This window comes from Gymnoscopelus braueri, assembly GCF_963280865.1.
Source record: "Gymnoscopelus braueri genome assembly, chromosome: 24".
In the NCBI taxonomy this organism is placed as follows: domain Eukaryota; kingdom Metazoa; phylum Chordata; class Actinopteri; order Myctophiformes; family Myctophidae; genus Gymnoscopelus; species Gymnoscopelus braueri.
The window spans coordinates 2,816,007-2,841,919 of NC_137626.1; the positions used below are offsets into that span (position 1 = coordinate 2,816,007).

General features: G+C 43.9%; 1 protein-coding gene across 6 annotated transcripts in view; it reads left to right on the forward strand.

The window, feature by feature from the left end:
• Positions 1-25,913, forward strand: part of LOC308080839 (activin receptor type-2A-like) — a 45,985-nt gene that overhangs the window by 5,421 nt on the left and 14,651 nt on the right. Inside the window, exons 1-5 of one of the 6 annotated variants that reach the window (XM_080422868.1) lie at positions 8,720-8,767; positions 10,627-10,864; positions 11,463-11,608; positions 14,293-14,447; positions 21,104-21,127. In XM_080422868.1, the coding sequence (XP_080278994.1) occupies positions 10,710-10,864; positions 11,463-11,608; positions 14,293-14,447; positions 21,104-21,127 (480 nt within the window). In that variant the 5' untranslated portion in view covers positions 8,720-8,767; positions 10,627-10,709. Of the gene's footprint in view, positions 1-8,719; positions 8,768-10,626; positions 10,865-11,462; positions 11,613-14,292; positions 14,448-21,103; positions 21,128-25,913 lie in introns of those variants that run through there. The other 5 variants (XM_080422865.1, XM_080422866.1, XM_080422869.1 and 2 more) reach the window with 5 other exon arrangements.

Below are 25,913 nucleotides of genomic sequence, written 5' to 3' on the forward strand. Positions count from 1 at the left end.
GGCGCGGCACTCGGTGCCGCGCCATGAGCTTGTATATCTGCTATTTTTGTGTAGCCCCTGGAATACCCCCTGGAACCCCCCCAAGGACCCCTGGGGGTCCCCGGACCGCACTTTGAGAACCAATGTTTTAGGGAATATTCAGACAGCTTCCCTGTGTTAGCTGATCTGAGTGAGTGAGCGGGGGTGCTTTGAAGATATGGGGGTGCCATACCATACCTTTTGAGTGTTTTGTACCTTTTGTGCGGGCAGAAACCTGGAGCCCATGGAGGGAGCGGAGAATGGGAGAGACGTGTGAACATTTAGGCTGGTTGAAGATCAAGCGTTCTGACGTAATTTACACATCCTAGGTTTGTCTACCTGGTTCGCGGTTTTCCACCCCCATTCTGAATCCCCATAGACGTGTTTAATATCACGTCAAATAAGAACTGTGTTCTAAAAATAAACAAATGATCCCGGCGGTTTGACTCTTATGGATATGAAGCATCAACTGACGGTGAGAAAACCATAATGTTACTTCCGCCAAATTAGTTACATTTTCTCCAGAAACAGACTGTATCAAATATAAGTGACTGACTATCATAAACGATACAGAGCCTCCTCCCTGACAATATCGCAGAGACAGTTTGTTTATTTTTGGACCACAATTCTTATATGAGACGATTCTAAGATGACCCAATGTTATTCTCCATAGAGACATTACTTTACGAACCAGGGGATGAACGAGTGACGTCAGGACTTCTGTACTCTATCTATCCCCACCTGTGAATACAGGTTATATTACACTTGATTCTATTCCAAACTACTGAACTTTCTGCCCCTTTGCTTTGCATATGCCACACCACATTATAACCTGTCAAGAGTTATTCGTTTTTAAATGTCCCTCTCTCATAATCACACAAGCACTTGGAATTGACCCTTCGCTAAGCCCCACCCACTCCACTCTGTGACTGGTGGCCTGGCAGCGCCTGGCAAACTATGCTTCTCACCCATTGACTTGCATGTTAAATGACGGCTTTTCCCCTTAAAAATAATCCATCATTTCAGGAGCAAGAGCTTCAAAATCTCTTCTAAATCTAGTCAACAAGGCCTGCAGTAGGCTATGCACTGGACAAATGTGCATGACATTATTTCAATAAACTAAAAACATGGGAAATGTTAGAGGGAGTAATAGCCATGGATACACGACGGTCGACTGACTCGACCGTCATGGATGAACTTCAACCTGGTGTTTGCACTTTCTCCATTTATGGCCCGTACATCTACATAAACGTTCATATTTCAAATATAAAGTGCTTATACCATGGCCACGGATGTTACATTTATGTACGGGCTCTCAGAAGTACCCGTATCATCCGTATTGTTCAATAAAAAGCATTTTAATCTGATCGGTGGCCATTTTCTCCATGCACTTTCAACTGAGCGACCCTATCGGTTTGTAGGTGTATTGCACTCTAATACAGTATGAGAAAATGGCCACTGATCGGATTAAAATGCTTTTTATTGAACAATACAGAATATACGGGTACTTTCCCGAGTCCCGTGCATAATTTTAGCATCCGTGGCCATGGGGTAGGCACTTTATATTTGAAATCTGAACGTTTATATAGATGTACGGACCGTAAATGGAGAAAGTGCAAACACCAGGTTAAAGTTTATCCATGACTGTAACAGGAGTTTTCATGTACCACAGGGTAAGACTGCAGCAGGAGTTAATAAATAGACGAACAAATTAATTAATATACTTTAACGTGCGGAATCCGAAACAGGCAGCGCTGTGATTCTGAATTTTGTTACGATTGCGGTGATTAGTAGCCTATTATTGACACCACCTGGGCGAGTGAGTCGTGTCGTGTAACTTTCCTGACGTTAAGCTGTGTATGTGTTCAACACACCCGGACCCAGTCTAAGTGCAGATTTCAGCTTGGGAAAAGCAGCCTCCAACGGGTTTGGGTAGGTGGTTCATAGTCACCATTGCGTTATCGTGGTATTCCTATTCTTGCTATTATGTCGCAAATGATTGTGTGTGTGCCCCTGTGCGGGCGAAATAACATTGACAGCTATGGCAGGTGACGAAAGCTTGCCAGACCTATGCCAGGCTAACAACGGTTGCTAAGCTGGCATTGGACAATCGCTTTTGGGGTGGGGTTTAGCGAAGGGTCCATTGTAGGAGTTGAGGCATTACATTTAGTTTGACTTTGTTCCACAGATAAATATTGTGATTTATTTTCTTATTGTGAGCATGTTGATCGGCTACTTTCATAATTGTTGCCTCTTTCTTAGGTAATACGTGACCATTTGTTTTTGTATAGTTTGTTGATTATGTTGTTGTTATTATTTATTTATTTATTTTCATTTTAGAGGTATTAAAAATATCCGGGAGCCTGACGCAGTCACGGCCTCTCTCTGACTTTGTCTGATGTGACTCGTGGTAGGTCCACGTAGTAGAGGACCACATTTCTGATGTGGTCCGTCCATGTGACCTAGTGCCATTCGTAGCATTCTTGTGTAGACTCCATCCAGGGCCCTTTCCTGTTGTGCTGTGAGGGTCCATGTCTCAGCCCCATACAGCAGTATTGACTAAACTATCTGTCATTTTAGATTTTAGCGTTGGCTATTCAAAAATAGCAGATATACAAAATAGCAGATGTACAAGCTTACAGCGCGTCACTTCGACACATGATTTCATCATGATTTGTGTGCATGGGGATCTCATCTTAAACAAGCTCAGTGCTTAATGAGTCTTCCAGTTTAGTAGACCTTGTATTGTGAATGTGTACTTCCATGTACTGATGTTCTCATGTCTTACTAAATAAAGTACATCAATCAATCAATCAATCAGACTCTTTGTGTCTCCTACCGGAACTCACTGCTTGTCGTCAAATTAGTGGCTTAGGAATGCAACAAAAAACAATAAATCTCCATGGGGTGACTAATCGATAGAAAATACGTTCTTTTTTGGGTGAACTATCCCTTTAAGGAAGTCAGTATGGCCCTCTGAAAAAGAAGAAAGAAAAAGCTGAAATGAACACACATGCTATCAGTGATCTGTTCCAGAGGAAGAACATGAAACTCAATCGATCCCAGAGGAGACATGTGGTGTACATGGATGCTTGGTGTGCATGTATATATATTTGTGATATGCCTATAGGTTTCTCTATAATTAGCTGAATGCCTTCCTGAATGAAGCCTTGTTCATATCAACAGTGGTACTATAGATGTGAACCAGGCCAAACCATGCTTTGTTTAAACAGCACTTTCCTAAACAACATGGCACTTTAAACAAACACAAGAGTGATGAAGAGAGAAGCAGGCTCCATTTCACTAACTCACGGCACAATATAGTTTGTGACATTATTAACAAATGAGTGAGTCCGCTGGTGCACTTTATTTTCTGTCCCAAAAAAACGTGGAGAATAGGCTTTCAACACCGTAAACCTGTGTCTTTGTTTGTGTGAAGTTTAGCTGGGGAAAGCCATATTGAAGAGGTGGGTTTTGAGAGCGGTTTGGAGGGTGTGGGGGGTCTTCTCTGAGAGTATTGGGGAGTGTATTCCACAGGGTTGGGGCAGCAAAAGAAAAAGCTCTTATTGCACCAGGTACTGTGTGTGTGTGTGTGTGTGTGTGTGTGTGTGTGTGTGTGTGTGTGTGTGTGTGTGTGTGTGTGTGTGTGTGTGTGTGTGTGTGTGTGTGTGTGTGTGTGTGTGTGTGTGTGTGTGTGTGTGTGTGTGTGTGTGTGTGTGTGTGTGTGTGTGTGTGTGTGTGTGTGTGCCCCAAAGCAGTAAACTTTGTTGTAGTGCAAGAAGCAAATACGGTAGCTGATCTACAAGATCACAAACTTTGTGAAAGCTGTCAGGAACGTACAGTAGCTACCAGCGGCCGCTGTCCCACTTACTACCCTCCCCCCCCCCCCCCACACACACACACACCCACACAATATGTTCTGTTGAATTATGCATAAGCCCTTCCTGAAGCACAGGTGTATTTCTTGGCCGCCTGTCTGATGGAAACCTTGTATGTTGTTAATTCTACTCACTTTGTACTTTACTTTATTTGTTTATTTCCTGGGTCACTTACATTATGAACTCTTATGAACATTACAATCAATACACATGATTTCATGTGAATATGTGGACGTGCTGTGTCATTGGAGCTACAGTTGTAGTTTTGTATCTTTGTATCTGGAAGTTGAACCCAGCACAAGTTGAATTCGTTACTTTGTATCTTTGTATGTTTTGTAGCAGCTACACACGTTGGATGTATCTTCATGTCGCTATGCTTCCATTGAAAATGAATGGTAGACTGTATCTTTGTATCTGTCTGTGTGAAGGCAGCATAATATGGAGTCCAGCGGGAGGAGGCTGACCAGGGTGGAGACATTCCTGATGGATTAACATGATGACCCACTGCTTACATATTTACTGTAGTTATTTATTTAAACACGCACGCACACACACACACACACACACACACACACACACACACACACACACACACACACACACACACACACACACACACACACACACACACACACACACACACACACACACACACACACACACACAATCTGATAAAGCACTAATGGCAGCAGTCCTCAGAGCAGAATGAGACCAGACCTTACTGTAAAAGAAAGACAGACAGACAGACAGACAGACAGACAGCACGTCCCTGGTTTGATTCTCTATCTCTATCTAATGCGTTGTGAGCTTGTAGATCAGCTATTTTCAAACAGACTAAGTATGAAAAAGGCCTTAAAACAGTAGTACTTTGGTAGAGGCTTGGGTCGTTGTAGTTACCTTGTCATGTAGTAACTAGTCCAACTGGCCAGATATATCGCTCTGTTGACTTCCATTGTATGATGAAACGGCTCTCAAAGTCACTCTCTTAACATGTAAACCAACACAAACAAAGTTGATTCTGACAATTATATATACTATGTATATATATAGTCTCTGTCGGGTGGAAACCTCATATTTCCGAAACTGTTACTTTTCAGGATTCAGTAACAGTTCATTCATATATATATATATATATATATATATATATATATATATACATATACATATACATATACATATAGAAAAATCGTGGATCGTGGTGGGAGGTTCGGCGGCCAAATACATATCATTTTGGGGTCCTTGACATGAAAAAGTTTGAGAACCACTGATTATAGCAACATACGTTTTTCAGAAAACGGTGAGGATTTAGAAGACATTTGTAGAAACTGCCTCAGGTTTTAATGGGTTAATATAGAAATGGTTAAAGGCAACCGTTAAGGAATGGGACCTACCGCTAAGAGGGGATTGTTGAGGAACCCGACCCCACTAGCCAGTGACTGTGGCTTTATAGCAGACTGGCCATTCCATCAGCCACGCTGGCAGGGAGCCAGCCATGTGAGGCTCAATCCCTTCAGCCGCTTACAGTGAGTGAGTGGAAGCTAGTAAACAATGGCCGAGCCAAACGGGGGGCTATTCTAGGTGAAAAAAGCATCGTTTTCCTGCCGACTGTTTATAGAAGTCTCAATTATTCCAGGAGCTGTTGAATTCCTTCTCAGCAACACGAGCCAAGCTGCACTTTGACATAAACACCTCTGTCATGATGCTCTGAATGAATTTAGTTAGAATGTATTGAGAGAATAGAGGATGCAGCATCTCATTCCTGTACAATGAAATGAATTTAGTCAGAATGTATTGAGAGAATAGAGGATGCAGCATCTCATTCCTGTACAATGAAATGTATTGAGAACAGTGTTGATTTCGTCGACTAAAACTATGATAAAATGTTCGTCGACTACCTTTATTCACTGACGAAAACGAAATAAAAACGAAATAAAAACGTAATAAAAACGAAATAAAAACGAAATAAAAACGAAATAAAAACTAAAGCTACGATGACTAAAACTGAGACTAAATATACTGGCAATTTCGTCAACAAATAAAAACTAGACTAAAATGTTAGTGAGGGATCTAGAGGAGAAGAGATCCAGTAGAACTAAAAGACAAGTCATTTTATGTTTGGTTCGGCTCAGGTGTTGCGCTCTGACAATAGCAGATCTACAAGCTCACAACGCGTCGCAGCGCGACGCGTTGTGAGCTTGTAGATCTTCTATTTTCAGCATGCAGCCAAGTGTAAAATCAGCCATTACGACGCCATCAAGGCACCGCCAACATGCATTTTAGTAGACAAAATAAACTATAGATTTAGTCGTCTATAATCTTATGATATTTAGTCGACTAAAACTAGACAAAAACTAAAACATTTCAGATGACTAAAATATGACTAAAAGTAAATGGAATTTTATTCAACAGACTATGACTAAAACTAATTGAGAGGAGGATAGCTTCTTGAGATGCAACGTCTCATTCCTATACAATGAAACGCAATATACAATGAAATGGTCAAATATTCAAAACAATAATTAATTATGAAAGCTAATTCTAACTCTAATGCTTATGATAATACACTTTATTATTAGTATTAATTCTGAGAGTATGCTGAGAGTAATTAAAGGTGTAAGTGATATTGTTTTGTTGAACTAAGTGGTAAATAGTTACTATATTCTGATGGTAATCATTGCTAGTGTTCACTATCATGGGTCTCCTCGTGTTAGGGTTCTGGCTTGGATCAATGTAACTAACATTGTAGTATAAAAAACTAATAAACTCCCATATGTCAATGAAAACTAATTTTTCAAGGTTTATAAAGAAAAAAAGATTATTTTTTACATTATTATAATAAAAATCTTAGTGTTTTTTTTTTTTTTTATCCCACGATTTTTGTAACATTTTTTTCCCTCAGTGCCAATTGCCTAAGCAAATATTTTGGGACCCGCTTACAACCCCCTCATGGACCACCGGTCTAGTCCCCAGGTCGCAGTGTGTGGTCAGTAACCTCGGCTGACCTAACGTAACCCCTCTGGCCGCCACACAACAGAGTGAACTTCCAGAATGGCTGCAGAACACATGCATGGTGAACACATTCCACTGACTGGACTGTATCACTGTATCACTGCATCACTGTATCACTGCATCACTGCAGAACACATGCATGGTGAACACATTCCACTGACTGGGCTGCATCACTGTATCACTGCATCACTGTATCACTGTATCACTGTATCACTGCAGAACACATGCATGGTGGAACGCATTCCACTGACTGCCAAGTCCTCTGTCTGTCTCTTATTCATCTCTCACCCTCTATCAAACCTTTCAGGCGGTGTCTGTCTGTCTGTCTGTCTGTCTGTCTGTCTGTCTGTCTGTCTGTCTGTCTGTCTGTCTGTCTGTCTGTCTGTCTGTCTGTCTGTCTCACCTCTCATTCTCTATCACTCTTGGTTTCTCCCTCTGTCTCAGTGGCGTCAGTTCAGCAAAAGCTAAGGTATGGCAAGGTTAGGGTTGCCAACTCCCAGAGATTGAAATAAGGGACACCTATCCTGGGCGCGTGGCTTTGCCGCGCGGGGCAACATTTGGGGTGAAATGCATAGAAAACTATGCACTATACCTATAACACAATACAAACACAATGGTCTTCTTACACCTGCATTAGGCTACTATTCATGTTATTTTTCTTTTTTTTTCTTTCCTGGAGCCAAGGTACACTGGCACCTGCCATACCTTGCCTTAACCAATTGACACCCCTGCTCTCTCTCTCCCCCCCTCTCTCTCTCTCTCTTTCTGTCTATGAGTGAGTGTCTCTCTCTCAGTCAGTCAGCGGTGTCTCTCCAGGGACTGTATTCCTCGGGGTGTTTAGAAGGATTCTGGGTCTCCAGTGGTTGTTGGAGAGGAGAGACGGAGGAGGGAGAAAAAAGTGGCTTTTCAGGCGAGGGTTTGGGTATTATCCCAAAAAAAGAGAAGTCCTCTGCCTGCCAGCCTGCTTGTACTTTGTTGGAATGTGATATAAAAAAAAACCTCTCTCTCTGCTCTGTGGTCAGGCTACAGGGAGGAATAGAATAATCCTGTAAAAACTCTAGTTTTACTGTGGACTTGTATTAAGCCATTACAACCGCTAAAAGACATTTTAGTGTTGGCTGTTTTCGAACATTTAAAAAAAATAATCTTGGAAGTGTTTGAATTTTGGATTTATTTTCTACACAAATCTTCTCTTCTGGAGGGGTCCCTGGGGGTCCTTGACCTCAGGTCTTAATGGGTTAAATGTTTCACTTTTAACCCATTAAGACCTGAGGCCCATATTAAAAAAAAAAAAAAGCCTTCTAATTCAGTAGTTCTCAAACTTCTTCGTGCCAAGGACCCTCAAAATGATATGTTGGCCGCGCCCCCACCCCCCAAAAAACGAATACAAATTATTCAACATTTTCGATATTTTTTTCTCCAAAGATCTTCGAAAATAGCAGACGTACAAGCTCACAGCGCTGCACGAAGTGATGCGCTGTGAGCTTGTACAGCTGCTATTTTTGAGAACCGCTGTTCTAAACCACTGTTGTAAATCCTAAGAGCTTTTTGGAAAAACGTATGTTGTTGCTATATATAATGGGTTAAAAGGGTTAGAGGACACAGAGCTGGTTAAACCCACAGACAGTGGTCTGCTCTGCTGGCGTGTTATTGGGTATAAGTGTGTGTGTCTCCTGGTCCGCTGCTTGTCCCAGAGGATGAATCATGGAATCATTCTTCAGAGAGAGAGTGGATGGTATCACTCCGGTTCTTAGATCTTTACGCTGGCTCCTCCCCCTGTGTTTGAAATAATTCATTTCAAAATTCTGCCCGTCTGGTTTATAAAGAATTGAGTTTCAACCCCAGACCTCTCTGGTCCTCTGGTAGGCCTGTCACAATTATTACATCATTGCCTATAATCGCAATTATATGAGATAATTGTGATATTTTTTTTGCATAATTGTCACAATCATTTGTATATATTTTCTACAACTTTTCTTTTTCATTAAATATATTTTGTATTTATTTAATTTTTCTAATTTTTTATCCCACGATTTTGTAACCCATTTCTTCACCAAGTAATCCTGGGCGCTACTCTCCCTCTGCCAGCCTAGGGAGAGCCCAGAACTGAGCTCATGCCTCCTTCAACGCATGAGGAGTGAGCAGGCCGCTTCTTATCACCTGACAGGGGGGAGTGTCCCCGGTAGGACGTAGCTTCTTATCACCTGACAGGGGGGAGTGTCCCCGGTAGGACGTAGCTTCTTATCACCTGACAGGGGGGAGTGTCCCCGGTAGGACGTAGCTTCTTATCACCTGACAGGGGGGAGTGTCCCCGGTAGGACGTGGCTTTCTATCACCTGACAGGGGGGGGAGTGTCCCCGGTAGGACGTAGCTTCTTATCACCTGACAGGGGGGAGTTTCTCCGGTAGGACGTAGCTTCTTATCACCTGACAGGGGGGAGTGTCCCCGGTAGGACGTGGCTTCTTATCACCTGACAGGGGGGGAGTGTCCCCGGTAGGACGTAGCTTCTTATCACCTGACAGGGGGGAGTGTCCCCGGTAGGACGTAGCTTCTTATCACCTGACAGGGGGGAGTTTCCCCGGTAGGATGTAGCTTCTTATCACCTGACAGGGGGGAGTTTCCCCGGTAGGACGTAGCGCGTGGAAGGAAAACGTTATTCCAACCAGTTACTTTCCCCTCCATCAGGCGCCCCGGCTGACCAGGGGGAGGCAGTATAGAGACAGGATTACTGCATGTTTTTAGTGAGGGTACCTACCCTAGGGGACATGGGGAGAACATGCATTTTGAATATTTTTTTGGGGGGATTTTATGCTTTTATTGACAGGACAGTAGAGTGACAGAGAGAGATGGGGAGTGACACGCAGCAAAGGCCGCCGGGATCGGGACTCGAACCCGCGACACGCTGTCAGTTTACACTGAGCCTATAGACGCCTTAACAGACAACGTCACACTGATAAGAACCAGTGTGCGCACGCAGGCCGGCACCAAATGAACCCCACCGCTCATAAGATGCAATGTTAAAGTGGTCACTGCCTCACGTGTAAAAATGCATCCCATCAAACTTTCAGATGCTGTTTTTCTCCCAGTGTGGAGGAAGAATGCTTAGGATGTTTACTGTGATCTCTCGCTCTTGAAATATATAATCCTTGGTTTCTGTTGTAAACACAATAATAACAATTCAAAGCAGTTGTCCCCCAAACCCCACCGCCTCCAGTGTCTGTCATCAGAACGGAGGAGGGAGCGCTCTATGATCATGACACCAGAACCTGCTCTTGCTCGCGCAGCTGCAGCCGTCAAGCCTAATTTATGCTCCGCCCCGCGAAGGTGTCGCGCGCAGAGAACGGCCGAGAACAGCAGACCTCCAAGCTCACAGTCACAACGGTCTCATCCGCGACGCGGTTGTGAGCTTGTATGTCCGCTGTTCTCGGCGCGCAATGAAGTATATATGTCTCGCCAGGGCGCGCCTCACTAGCCTACACACAAGAGGAGGTTGAATGAACTGAAACCAGCTCAACCCCAAATCAACAGGTTTGGGGATCTGTTGGGAATTGATTACATGAAACAGTCACCTGTGCGTCCAGTCTCAATGTTTGTGAACAAACTATTGGTCTCTAGGTGCCTGGACCGCTATGCCAGCGGTCCAGGCCTTCTACTACTTTTCTACTACTAATGCGTTTACTATAACTCCTCTCTCCTCCTCTCTCTCTCCTCCTCTCTATAGGAACCATCCTAGGAGGCTCAGAGAGCCATCAGTGTGTGTACTATAACTCAGGCTGGGAGAAGGAGAGGACCAACCTCAGTGGCATGGAGAAGGAGAGGACCAACCTCAGTGGCATGGAGAGGTGTTTTGGGGACAAAGACAAGCGTCTGCACTGCTTCTCCACCTGGAAGAACTCCTCTGGACACATAGACATCGTTAAGCAGGGATGCTGGCTGGACGACGTCAACTGTTATGACAGGTAGAGGAGAGGAGAGGAGGAGGAGGGGGAGGAGGAGGGGGGGGAGGAGAGAGAGAACAGAGCCTCTTCCTTACTTGCTTCACAGGTGTTACCAATGATGCTAATTAAGGCTCTGTTCCATTTAGTGTAGCACAGTGGTTCTCAAGCCTTCTAATTTCAAAGACCCCCATAACTCTGAGAGTATACAAATGGATTTGTACACTCTCAACACTCTTAAACACTATTAAACACTCTGTAGTAATGATTGATTACTATCACAGTATAGAGCTATTTAACACTGTTACTGAACAAACACTATAGCAATGCTTACTAAGAGAATACAGAGCTATTTAACACTTGTTTTAAACACATCACTTAAACCATCCTCTGGTTGTTATTCTCCTTACTCTGTTCACTGGTACAAAGACAACCTCTCTCTCCTCATGTCCTCGTCCTCCTCTGCTGCTCTGTCCTTCATGTCCATCCACCGCTTTATTACAATGACGTGTGTGTGTGTGTGTGTGTGTGTGTGTGTGTGTGTGTGTGTGTGTGTGTGTGTGTGTGTGTGTGTGTGTGTGTGTGTGTGTGTGTGTGTGTGTGTGTGTGTGTGTGCGTGCAGCAGTGAGTGTGTGGAGAGGAAGCAGAGTCCAGACGTGTTCTTCTGCTGCTGTGAGGGCAGTATGTGTAACCAGAAGTTCCTCTACGCCCCGGCCTCTCCATCATCGCCTCCCCAGAACCAGGCCCACCGGCAGTCTACTGCCTACAGTAGGTCTCTATCTAACCCCTAAACTGTTCAGTCTACTGCCTACAGTAGGTCTCTATCTAACCCCTAAACTGTTCAGTCTACTGCCTACAGTAGGTCTCTATCTAACCCCTAAACTGTTCAGTCTACTGCCTACAGTAGGTCTCTATCTAACCCCTAAACTGTTCAGTCTACTGCCTACAGTAGGTCTCTATCTAACCCCTAAACTGTTCAGTCCACTGCCTACAGTAGGTCTCTATCTAACCCCTAAACTGTTCAGTCCACTGCCTACAGTAGGTCTCTATCTAACCCCTAAACTGTTCAGTCTACTGCCTACAGTAGGTCTCTATCTAACCCCTAAACTGTTCAGTCCACTGCCTACAGTAGGTCTCTATCTAACCCCTAAACTGTTCAGTCCACTGCCTACAGTAGGTCTCTATCTAACCCCTAAACTGTTCAGTCTACTGCCTACAGTAGGTCTCTATCTAACCCCTAAACTGTTCAGTCTACTGCCTACAGTAGGTCTCTATCTAACCCCTAAACTGTTCAGTCCACTGCCTACAGTAGGTCTCTATCTAACCCCTAAACTGTTCAGTCCACTGCCTACAGTAGGTCTCTATCTAACCCCTAAACTGTTCAGTCTACTGCCTACAGTAGGTCTCTATCTAACTCCTAAACTGTTCAGTCCACTGCCTACAGTAGGTCTCTAACCCCTAAACCTTTTATTTATTGTTTATTAAGGATCCCCATTAGTCTATACACCTTAATGGAGACTATTCTTCCTGGGGTCCAAGCAAAAACATCATAATACAAATCATAAAATGCAGTACAACATAATCAATGTTAGTGAACAAAAACACAAACAAAATGTACATTAACAGTGAAATTAAAATGAGAAACAAAACAGGTTTGTCCGTCCGAAAATACCCAAAATAATAATCTAATCTAATTTCCTTTCTGATTATTGCTTGCTTAAGTTTCTTTTTGAAACCAAATGTATTTCTTGTTGGAGTCAAATGTGTGGGGAGCACATTCCAGAATGCCATGGCTCTGTACATTACTGTTTTCTTAAGTGCATTGATTCTGGGCAGAGGTCAAGTAAAGTGACCACTTGATGCCTGTCTAGTATTATAACCATGTCTTTCATTTGCAGGTAATAGCTGTAAAAACAAACTAAAGGGTTTCTGTGAGGAATACACAGAATAAGGCTGCATGCCAGTCTTTCATCCACCCTCCTCCATGACAGCCATAGCATCCACACTACTCCATCATAGCATCCACACTACTCCATCATAGCATCCACACTACTCCATCATAGCATCCACTCTACTCCATCATAGCATCCACACTACTCCATCATAGCATCCACTCTACTCCATCATAGCATCCACACTACTCCATCATAGCATCCACACTACTCCATCATAGCATCCACACTACTCCATCATAGCATCCACTCTACTCCATCATAGCATCCACTCTACTCCATCATAGCATCCACACTACTCCATCATAGCATCCACTCTACTCCATCATAGCATCCACACTACTCCATCATATCATCCACACTACTCCATCATAGCATCCACACTACTCCATCATAGCATCCACACTACTCCATCATAGCATCCACTCTACTCCATCATAGCATCCACTCTACTCCATCATAGCATCCACACTACTCCATCATAGCATCCACTCTACTCCATCATAGCATCCACACTACTCCATCATAGCATCCACACTACTCCATCATAGCATCCACTCTACTCCATCATAGCATCCACACTACTCCATCATAGCATCCACTCTACTCCATCATAGCATCCACACTACTCCATCATAGCATCCACACTACTCCATCATAGCATCCACACTACTCCATCATAGCATCCACTCTACTCCATCATAGCATCCACTCTACTCCATCATAGCATCCACACTACTCCATCATAGCATCCACACTACTCCATCATAGCATCCACTCTACTCCATCATAGCATCCACTCTACTCCATCATAGCATCCACTCTACTCCATCATAGCATCCACTCTACTCCATCATAGCATCCACTCTACTCCATCATAGCATCCACACTACTCCATCATAGCATCCACTCTACTCCATCATAGCATCCACTCTACTCCATCATAGCATCCACACTACTCCATCATAGCATCCACTCTACTCCATCATAGCATCCACACTACTCCATCATAGCATCCACTCTACTCCATCATAGCATCCACACTACTCCTAACAGAGCAGTGAAGTGCTAGTCTTGCCGCTCTGTTCTGAGCAAGCTGAAGTTGACCAAGTTCTTGCTTTGATGCACTAGACCAGATAACAGGACAGTATAGTCCAGGTTTGACAGAACTAGAGATTGTATGACTAGTGTAATTGTTGTGTTAGTTAACAGATGAGCACTCCTTCTAATGGCATAGATGGCATTACTCATTACTCACCACTGTATTATTCATCTGGGTGGACCATGACAGTGTTTCGTCAATAGTGACACCCATCAGTTTGACTTCTTTAACCTGCTCAATAGTAGCACCCTGCAAAGAGAGGCTTCATTTCAGTTCTGTCCTGAGAGCATATTTAGAGCCTATTACCATGCTGTCTGTCTGTCTTTCTTTCTTTCTTTCTTTCTTTCTTGGTTTCTTCCTCCCCTCCTCTCTCTCTCTCTCTCTCCCTCCGTCCTCAGCGACCTCCAACCCGTTTTCCCAGAAGCCCCAGCTCTTCACCACGTTGCTGTATTCTCTGGTTCCCATCATGGGTCTGGCTGCCGTTCTGCTCTTCTCCTTCTGGATGTGGAGGCATCACAAGCTGGCCTACCCGGCAGCCCTGGTCCCCACGCACGTAAGTACCTCCTCCACGAACCAGGCAAAAAAAAACTACCTCTTACACCTCCAAAATTATATCCCTGAAATCATACACGCACGTAAGTACCTCCTCACCAACACAAACCAGGCAAAAACTACCCTTTACACCTCACCAACACAAACCAGGCAAAAACTACCCTTTACACCTCACCAACACAAACCAGGCAAAAACTACCCTTTACACCTCACCAACACAAACCAGGAAAAAACTACCCTTTACACCTCACCAACACAAACCAGGAAAAAACTACCCTTTACACCTCACCAACACAAACCAGGAAAAAACTACCCCTGACACCTCAAACACCCCAAATTATACCCCTGAATCAATGGTTGATGATGATGACTCCTGAAGAGACTCAGCATCAACCAAACTCTATCGCACACTTAATGGGACACAGTGCAATTATGCATATACTGTATATTTATACAATATACATCTATGTACATTTTAAAAAAGCAACAACAAACGAGAGTTACCTGTATTAGTAACTGTAATGTAATTACATTACATTAGGGGCGGCCATAGCTGAGTGGTTAGTGAGCCCGCCTAGGGAACCAGAGGCCCTGGTTGCCCCAGGTTCGATTCCAGGCTATCCCAGCATATGTGCCGATGATATGAAATTTGTCCCTGAGCAAGACTCTTAACCCTAATTGCTCACAGGTTCTCATTGGAAACAAGACCGCAAGGACTTTCATGAACGACCTGTTAAAAGGAATTATCCTTATCCTTATTACCGCTTTGATCCCTTACATTACATTACTAGTAAAGTGTGTGTGTGAGTGTGTGTGTGTGTGCGCATGCGTGTGTGTGTGTGTGTGTGTGTGTGTGTGTGTGTGTGTGTGTGTGTGTGTGTGTGTGTGTGTGCGTATGTGTGTGTGCGCATGTGTGTGGCCAATATAGCACAGAGAAGCTTCAATTGCAAAAGGATTTAGGATTTAGGTGTTCAAGGAGTTAAAACTATGTTGCTCACTTGTATTTTAGGTTTATCAAAGCTTCGACTTATTGGTTGAGGACAGGAATAGTTTTAGGCTATGTTTGAGTTTGGGGAAGGGAGGTCTTTAACTCTGAGAGTGTACACATGGATACAAATGGACCCTTACTGGGTCCATTCCACTAATCGATCGACGGAGTCTGATTCGACTGCCGTTTTCTTAGTCGAATCATGAAAAAAAATGGGGAAAAACGTTTTTTAATTATTCGACTGAGAGATTGGTCTAATTTGTTATATTAATTAACTAATAGCTTGCCAAAAATAGGATATACATCATGATTTATTGGGAGAAATCAAGCAAGTATATGTTAAATCAGACACTAAGCACCCCTACAGCCTAAATGGAATGTTCCTCTATTGCATAACATCTTTTTTGCATGATTCGACTGAGAGATTGGCCGTCCAATCAGACTGATTCCACTGCCAAACTCAGTCCAATCATGCAATCGACTATTAGTCGACTATAGGTAACATTTGGCCAATGGGATTCGACTATAGAAATCCTTAGTCGGGGACAGGCCTAGTACGTACACGCAGATGTTATACTAAAGGGTTATATCGCTTCCATGAGCATAGTTGTCATTTCTACCTGAATGAGTTCATTAGGTACGCAGAACCTCACACCTGCTCTGAGTCACTGCGTAGTGCGTACGGGACATGAAAGCATGTGTGGCTGTTAATACAATGCCTCACTTACTACTGCTACTGGTGCTCCGGCATCTGCCATCAGACCTCTGGAGCTTGTTCAGCTCCCCGTAGCGGCTCGCATCCAGTTGAAAACCCTGGTGCTAGCCTATAGGGCAGTGAAAGGAACAGCTCCTTCTTACCTCCAGGCTATGGTCGAGGCTTACACCCCTGCCCGACCACTTGGGTCTGCCGCCTCGGGGCGACTGGTTGCCTCGTCGCTCAGTGGTCCTTCTGGCCGATCCACACGGTCACAGCTTTTCTCTGTTCTGGCCCCACAGTGGTGGAATGAACTCCCCACTGATGTCAGGACAGCAGAGTCACTGATGTCAGGACAGCAGAGTCACTGATGTCAGGACAGCAGAGTCACTGATGTCAGGACAGCAGAGTCACTGATGTCAGGACAGCAGAGACACTGATGTCAGGACAGCAGAGACACTGATGTCAGGACAGCAGAGACACTGATGTCAGGACAGCAGAGTCACTGATGTCAGGACAGCAGAGTCACTGATGTCAGGACAACAGAGTCACTGATGTCAGGACAGCAGAGTCACTGATGTCAGGACAGCAGATACACTGATGTCAGGACAGCAGAGTCACTGATGTCAGGACAGCAGAGACACTGATGTCAGGACAGCAGAGACACTGATGTCAGGACAGCAGAGACACTGATGTCAGGACAGCAGAGTCACTGATGTCAGGACAGCAGAGTCACTGATGTCAGGACAACAGAGTCACTGATGTCAGGACAGCAGAGTCACTGATGTCAGGACAGCAGAGTCACTGATGTCAGGACAGCAGAGACACTGATGTCAGGACAGCAGAGTCACTGATGTCAGGACAACAGAGTCACTGATGTCAGGACAGCAGAGTCACTGATGTCAGGACAACAGAGTCACTGATGTCAGGACAGCAGAGTCACTGATGTCAGGACAGCAGAGTCACTGATGTCAGGACAGCAGAGTCACTGATGTCAGGACAGCAGAGTCACTGATGTCAGGACAGCAGAGACACTGATGTCAGGACAGCAGAGACACTGATGTCAGGACAGCAGAGTCACTGATGTCAGGACAGCAGAGTCACTGCCCATCTTTCACCGCAGGCTGAAAACCCACCTCTTCAGGAAACACTATCCTTCCTCTTTGCCTGGCCTACTTGTTGTTAACTAGTTGTACAAGCTCTTGATTTATTGTTTTATTGGATCTTGTTTATTCGATACACTTATTTGTTTTAGCTCTTGCTCATTTGATTTTATTATTTTGTCTCATCTGTTTAAAAAAGTAGGTAGCTGATATATTGCGCTTTTACCTTAGCGCTTTACCTTACCTTTACCTTAGCGCTAGTTATATTCTTTTAGAAGAGAATGCACTTAACACTTCTGGTGATTAGTAGTTTTGTTCCCTACCTATGTTGAATGCACTTATTGTAAGTCTCTTTGGATAAAAGCGTCTGCTAAATGACTGTAATGTAATGTAATGTACTGCTACTTCAAGTAAAAAGGGTCTGTGGCCCACAAATGGGTCTGCGACCCACTGTTTGGGAAACCCTGCAGTAGTGTGTTATTATTTGACATCCAGGCTACTCTCTGCGTCCCTGTGGAGTTAACCCCTCCCTCCCTGTGCGCACCACTTCTTTCTACTTCTACTCCTCAACATCTCTGAGGCAAATGCAGTACGTTTTACTCCACTACATTATTTGGAAACATTAGTTACTTGGCGTATTTAGATTATTATTACAAGATTTTTAGTTTTTGTCACATTCCTGAGCCAATAATTTGATGACCGGCGGAAAGATGCTAATGTCTCCGGTAGGAAGACTCAAAGGAGACTCTTTATGTCTCCTACCGGAGAGACCGCCGGTCATCAAATTATTGTCTCAGGAATGCGACAAAAACAAAAAAATATATCAATGAATTATATCAAAATAATTCAAGGCTTCATGGGGTGTGTAATTCACAGAAAACAAGTAATTTATTGGGTGAACTACTCCTTTAAAGCTTTTCGATCCGCTATTTTCGAAAATATTTCGATCATTTTGAAATAGTTTGGAGATAAATAGTGAAATGGGACATTCTGCATGATGGATACTTCAACTTTTGCGACTTTCAAAACGTTTCACTCCAGTAAAATGTTGACTTGACTTTTACTTGTAGGCCTACATCTTTCTCTACACAGTATCTCAGTCCTCCTTCCACACTGCAGAGCAGTAGTGGAGCAGTAGTGTGTGTTAGTGTGTGACGTCCCAGTAGGACAGACCCCAGACTCCCTGTGCTGCTGTGTGCCGGAACGACCTTGACCTTTCTGACCCCTCCACTAGCAGAGGGCACAGAGCTACGGTGAGCCGGAACGGACACACAGAGCAGAGAGTTAATGTGGTGGAGGAACAGGGAGAATGTTTCATCTGTCCTGGGAAATAATGAAGGGCAAATACAACCCTCTCCTTTTTGTATTCTCTCTCTCTCTCTCTCTCTCTCTCTCTCTCTCTCTCTCTCTCTCTCTCTCTCTCTCTCTCTCATACAATCTGTCTGTCTCTCTCTCTCAGTCAGACTGGGTCAAATCATATATTGGTAAATAATTCCTCATAAAGATGCAGTGACCTACATGCAGCTACTCTGTGATGGGAGCTGTGAATAATATACACAAACATGTGGCGATTACAGGCGATCTACAAGCTGAGGACGCGCCACATTGTGACAAATGTTTCGACACGTTGTGAGCTTGTAGATCGGTTATTTTCGGCAAAAAAGAGGGGAAAAAGGGGATGGGACAAGTACAGATCCCTGGGGACTCTTTATGGGAATTTATCCCCTGAGCAAGCAGGCAGGCTCTATTAGCTCAATGGAAAACATGTCAGCACTTGTGCAGGAAACCGGGTTCAAATCCGGGGTACAAGAGGAAAGTTACATACAGTAATGCAGCTTTAAGCTCTGTATACTTAACACACAACCAATAGCATAACAATGTACACACACACACACACACACACACACACACACACACACACACACACACACACATATGGAGTCAACTGTATGGAACATGAACTCTACTGAATTATTAATAAGACCTTATATAGATTAACAACACATTTAATGCACGTGTGTGTGTGTGTGTGTGTGTGTGTGTGTGTGTGTGTGTGTGTGTGTGTGTGTGTGTGTGTGTGTGTGTGTGTGTGTGTGTGTGTGTGTGTGTGTGTGTGTGTGTGTGTGTGTGTGTGTGTGTGTGTGTGTGTGTGTGTGTGTGTGTGTGTGTGTTAGTAAAAGAGGTAAAAACAGATTCTAATGTCAGAGAGAGAGAGATAATAAAAGGGGAGGAGAGTTAAGATTATTTCATCAATGGCCTATGTTCCTCAGGGAATTTAAAGGCCTAAGTAAGAGTTAACACATTGAATGCCAAAAACGGTCCGGACCGTTTTTGAGGGTCCAAACGAGAAGTGCCGAAAACGGTCCGGACCGTTTTTGACCCAATTCTATTTTTATACATGTGGGCCACGTGGGGCGCTAAAACGAAACTTTGACATCACCCAAGGAGTTTCTGAGAAGAAGAGGCTGGATCTGGCTCCATGTAAAAAATCCTTCCGGTCGGCGTTTTCAATGTTATCTCCTTGATTAAAAGCTTAATATCTCCATTTCTTTTTAATGTGGTGGAAACGAGCCGTTTTCGATCGGCGATCACGCTGCAATGGAGGGTCGCGTTGGAAATATTATTGTTCCAGGCGTTAGTCGGGACCCTCCGCCGTCTCGCACGCACGCTTTGTTTACATGCACTTCCTCGTCGGGGCTTCTCACAGCACGAAATGTATAACGCAAGTGGATGGAAGAAATGCTGGCACTCAACGTATAATATTTTAATAAACCTCTGGCACCCAATGTGTTAAGATTAGACCTTTATTGATCCTGTGAGGGAAATGCAGTCGGCAAGTGCAGTACAGCAGTTAAGACACAGTTTTACAGAGCAAGAAAAAAGTATTATAGATATAGCAGAGTGAAAAGACCTCACGGACCACCATGGAAACATTGTGTTCTCATTGTAGCATTAACCTTTGACTGAACTACCTGTTCCGTTGACACGCTTATTAATAAAGTATTCAATCAATCAAAACACTCAAACAAACACCATCAGTAATGAACAATGGTATGTACAACAACGCTCAAAACCCTCAACAACGCTAGCATTATGCAGGACACAATAAATAAGACTAACTATGACACATAGTGTCCTTATTGTAATGAACTGAGGAGAGAGAGACAGACAGACAGACAGACAGACCATTTGATGCAGTGGTGTGTTCTACCGTGTTACACTGTATACACCGCATACAGTGCAGATTTTTTGGGTGGGAAAAGCTTATACAGTCTACTAACCATTTCATCCATTGAAAACGCGATAGCGTATACCCATGACCACGCGCATGTCGTGCAGGGAATAATTATCGTATACCCTCCGAAAAAACCTAGAACACACCACTGCTTTGATGTGAATCATGGTTGTTCCTGTTTTTACCATCAGGGTTCTATTCCTCACACTGGCGTGTGACTCGCACGCACACGCGCACACACACACACACACACACACACACACACACACACACACACACACACACACACACTGGAAAGTCTGATTTGTAATTTACTTGTGTGTATGTTTGCAGCTCAATGTAGCCTCACACTTCTGTTTGTTTGGTTGTCTTTTGTATGTTTTACACTGTGTATAGTATTGTGTAAAATAAATAAGCTGTGAAGTTAGATTCACGGTGCTTTGAAGGAGCTCCACAGGGAAGCAACACAAAGAACAAACAACACAAGATCAACCGTAAACTAAAACCTATAAGACAGGCCTTGTCTTGTCGTCATGGGAACCTAGAGTTGTACCTGCTGCCTGTAGACGAGTGTAAACCACGTTAACATGTTGTCTCTCCTCTCCTCTCCTCTCCTCTCCTCTCCTCTCCTCTCTAGCATGCCTTTCACATAATGGTTGAGGTAAGACCAGCTTTCTCTATCAGTCCTCCATCTCCCATCCCGTACAGCTGTGGTTCTCCGACATCTCTCATGTCAAGGACCCCCACGTTGATATGTATTTGGCTGCGGACCCCCATCTGAAAAGGTTTTTGTGGCAGGGACCCCCATAAGAGAACATTGGGCAAAATGTTTTGAAAATGGCCGATCTAGACCTGCTATTTTTCAAATTGTCGACAAATGAAATTGGGCTTAAGCGTTTAAACTGTTCCCCGTGTTGCTTGGGACCCCCTACAGTGTAGATTGGGGTTCAGAGATCAAAGTTTGTATCAAATGGGTGGTCCGTTGCCTAAAGGGGGGTCCATGAAATTCAAAAGTTTTAGTACTAGGGGTCTTAGGTTTCGTCTGGGTTGTTGTTGTTGCTGTTGTTGCTGTTGCATGAATGAATGTGTGTCGTGTCTTTCTCATTTGTAAATGCATTGTGCATGATGGTACTTTCTGTCTGTCTGTCTGTCTGCCTGCCTCTGTCTTTCTTTGTCTCTGTCTGTCTCTCTCTCTCTTTGTGTCTCTTTCTGTCTGTCTGCTTCTCTCTCTCTGTGTCTCTCTCTCTCTGCTTCTCTCTCTCTGTGTCTCTCTCTCTCTGCTTCTCTCTCTGTGTCTCTCTCTCTCTCTGTGTCTCTCTCTCTCTTTGTGTCTTTCTGTCTGTCTGCTTCTCTCTTTGTGTCTCTCTCTCTCTGTGTGTCTCTCTCTCTCTCTGTGTCTCTCTCTCTCTCTGTGTCTCTCTTGGTGGGACTCCCCGCGCACGTGGCTGGCGGGTGGGGGGGGGGGGGCATCTCTGAAGTACAAGTACTCGAGTACAAGTTCTGGTCACTGTCCTGAACTGTGTCCAATAATACAAGCTCTCTAAGGTTGGTCACTGTCCCAGCCAGTCCACCCACAGGAACATCAATAGGCCATGTTTTTACTCTTGTCCTTGTAAATAATATTTGTGCTATTGGACAATGAACTGAAGGAACGATTCGATGGTTATCTATTTCCCCCTCTGTGTCTGGGCAGCGCAGGGGTAAAGTTCCTGTCCCCCCCCCCACCCCTCCCCCGCACCGTTGGAGACGCTGCATCCGGTTTATTTACTTTACTTTTAATTTATTTAAACCGGAAAACGCGATGGTGATGGTGATGGTGATGGTGATGGTGATGGTGGTGATGGTGATGGTGATGGTGATGGTGATGGTGATGGTGGTGATGGTGATGGTGGTGATGGTGATGGTGATGGTGATGGTGGTGATGGAGATGGTGATGGTGATGGTGATGGTGATGATGATGGTGATGATGATGGTGATGGTGATGGTGATGGTGATGGTGGTGATGGTGATGGAGATGGTGATGGTGATGGTGATGGTGATGGTGATGATGATGGTGATGGTGATGATGATGGTGATGGTGATGATGGTGATGTGATGGTGATGGTGATGATGGTGGTGATGGTGATGGTGATGGTGATGGTGATGGTGATGGTGATGATGGTGATGTGATGGTGGTGATGGTGATGGTGATGGTGATGGTGATGGTGATGGTGATGGTGGTGATGGCGATGGTGATGGTGATGGTGATGGTGATGGTGCCGCGTGTGTTTCTTGTTCAAATCTGCCGCCGAGCCAAACAAACAATATACTATGTGGAGATATTTACCGGAACAGGAAACGGGTCACCTTCGGGAAAACAGGGACAATAAGCCACTCTGACCTGCAGTACATACTTATTTACATTCATTAGAAGCACAATATCAGTCACTAGAAGCAGATACGTGTGTTTTAATGAGTCTAACATTCATTAGAAGGACAATATCAGTCACTAGAAGCAGATACGTGTGTTTTAATGAGTCTAACATTCATTAGAAGGACAATATCAGTCACTAGAAGCAGAGACGTGTGTTTTAATGAGTCTAACATTCATTAGAAGCACAATATCAGTCACTAGAAGCAGAGACGTGTGTTTTAATGAGTCTAACATGGATGAAATGGAGTTTGAAGTTACAATGGGTTTATGTAGGACTGTCTGATAACATGCATATCAAATATCTCAATATTGAATCAAGCAACTTAAAAACTGTCTGGCTGTGCTCAACACAAAAGCCAGAGCCAGACGTTAAAATGACCCCAGAAGTGTTTTAAAGTGAAATAGCCCTTTAAGTGGTCACTCCCCCGCCCCCCCCCCCCCCCCCCCCGCCCCCTTTTTTTCTGAAACAAGGCCTGTGGTTGGTGGGTTGTAGGGTTGATCTTCAGTGCTGCTCTTAGGAGATGCAGGAGAAACCTGAGCTGGAGAAACACACACACACACACACGCACACGCACACGCACACGCACACACACACACACACTTTTTTTGTTTTATGGTAAAAAAAAGAAAAAGAAAATTAGATAGGCTTACAATTAGGAAAAGTTATTGCTGGGAGTTTTGCTCCACGCACCAATAGCCGATCTACAAGTTCACACCGGTTCGCAGCACGATGCATTGTGAGCTTGTAGATCTGCTGTTTTCGGCTTTAGGCTTATGATTAAAAAAATGGCAAGAGGATTTTAAAAAGACATTCGTAAAATCGGTGTCCTAAAATATGACTATGTCCTCGCAAGTATTGAAATGCAAAGGTGTGTGTTTTGTGTTGTGTTGTGTGTTTTTTCCCTGTCCTTCCATTTCCTGTGGTCTGCTGACAAAGTGTAATATGCCTCGCTGGAGGTCTGGTGCCCGGCCATGGGTCCGGGCATCAGGTGACACCCATGGGAGACCCGGGGGGGGGCAGGGGGGAGGCGGGGGGGGCGCGCCGGGCTGGCCGGCCCGTCTCGTGCAGGGCTGCAGTCCGGAAGATAAGAGACAGGGTCGGGAATAATGCTGCCACACACACACACAGACAGACACGCACATACACACATACGCACGGGCAGCAGAGACCTGCCATAAATGTGTTTTTTTTGTGTTATATGGTTTGCATGTGTGCTACCATACTGTACATGCCCTCATATACCGTACACACATGCATGTAAAGGGCACACACACGCACACACGCGCACACACACACACACACACACGTTTTTTTTGGTGTTATATGGTTTGCGTGTGTACTAGCAAACTAGCAAACATACCGTACACGCATGCACATCAAGGCTACAGCACATACATTTGCATGCATTCACACTAGGGTTGTAGTCGAGACCACCTAAAGCGAGTCCAAGTCAGTACCAAGTCCGAGGGGGGGCGAGTCCGAGTCAAGACCGAGTCCGAGAGGCCAGGGAGGGGGTCGAGTCCGAGTCAAGACCGAGTCCGACGGGAGGCGAGACCGAGTCGAGGCTGAGACCAACCGGAGGCGAGACCGAGTCGAGACCGAGACCAAATTTATTTTTTATTTTTTTATAGAAAATGTTCAAATCAGCCTCATGGTGGCGCTATGACAGGCCACAGGAAACTTTGCACACTCCCTACAGGCCAAGGAAAAACCCTTGCCCTGCATTTTTCACATCTGCCTGTTAGAGCGCCACCAGGAGGCTGACTTTTGTAAAACAAAACTTTTGTTGCTATTACTCCTTCAGATTCTATCCAAAAATCACGCAAATCAGTACACAGTATCTCTATAGTCATGTGATCAAGACGGATGTGTCCGATATTTCATATTGCATCCTAATTTGCTAACATTAGCTTCCAAAGTTTGCAGGATAGATCAGTTTGGAACAAAATGCCTCAAATCATGAACGCAGCATGCGATTTCCGTGAAATTTTCCACACACATTCCCACTAGAGAGGAAGAAATGCCGCCCTTTTCACATTGGCCTGTTATAGTGCCACCAGGAAGCAACAATAACCTACCTGACCTGGCGGAGACCTGTGCTCCGAGGAGCACTTTTTCTAGTTTTGTTTTGTTTTTATTTTGACATTTAAAACATTCTTTGCATCTTTTAATGAATGGCAGAGCAATTAGCTATTTAGTTATTTTTACTGAATTAATTACATCTCAATGGTAAACCTAGACCAAACAACAATGACCAAATTGACCAATGAGCCATTATCATCATTACACATTAATGTTCCTTACAGACAGAACAATGAAAACTACTCCCCTTTAATGACAAGGAGCCATCATTACTTAGCACATCGATATGTGCTACTTTAATGACTGAATTACATGTGAATGGTAAAGTTATTGACCAACCAAGTCTCACACCCCAGCAATGAATCAGTGTTTCAAACACTGGTGAGACATTCGATTTAAACGCACTGTCATTCAATATGCGTTTGCATCTTCAGTTTTAAAATATGTAAACGTCATAATAACAGGCTACAGTAGTTATATATATATTTTTTTTAAAAGCAGATCTACAAGCTCACAATGCGTCCCATGACGCATTGTGACCAGGCCTGGAATTTCCAGGCCTTTTGTCATTTTCTAGGGCACAAAGGCCAAATGCCAGGGCTTTTTTTTTAAAGTCCACGGACATAATGAATTTAATTTGAAGGTTAAGGATGATTTTATTTTAATATAGTACAAGAATAGTATAACTATCTGTGTAATATAACCCATATTGGCAAATGACCAATATTTGTACTAAGTTATATTGGTCTCAATATTTGTCACATTCAGCCCTGGACTTCACTGACTGAAGTAGGGGTCATATGAATCACATTAGATTCACAGATTTTATGTATTTTCCCCACAAATTATTTTCATTCAAATTAAATGTGATTGAACTTGCACTAACAATGACTTTAGTTGATTTTGCACTATTTAAAATATAATATTTCTTAATTATTAATAATTGAAGCT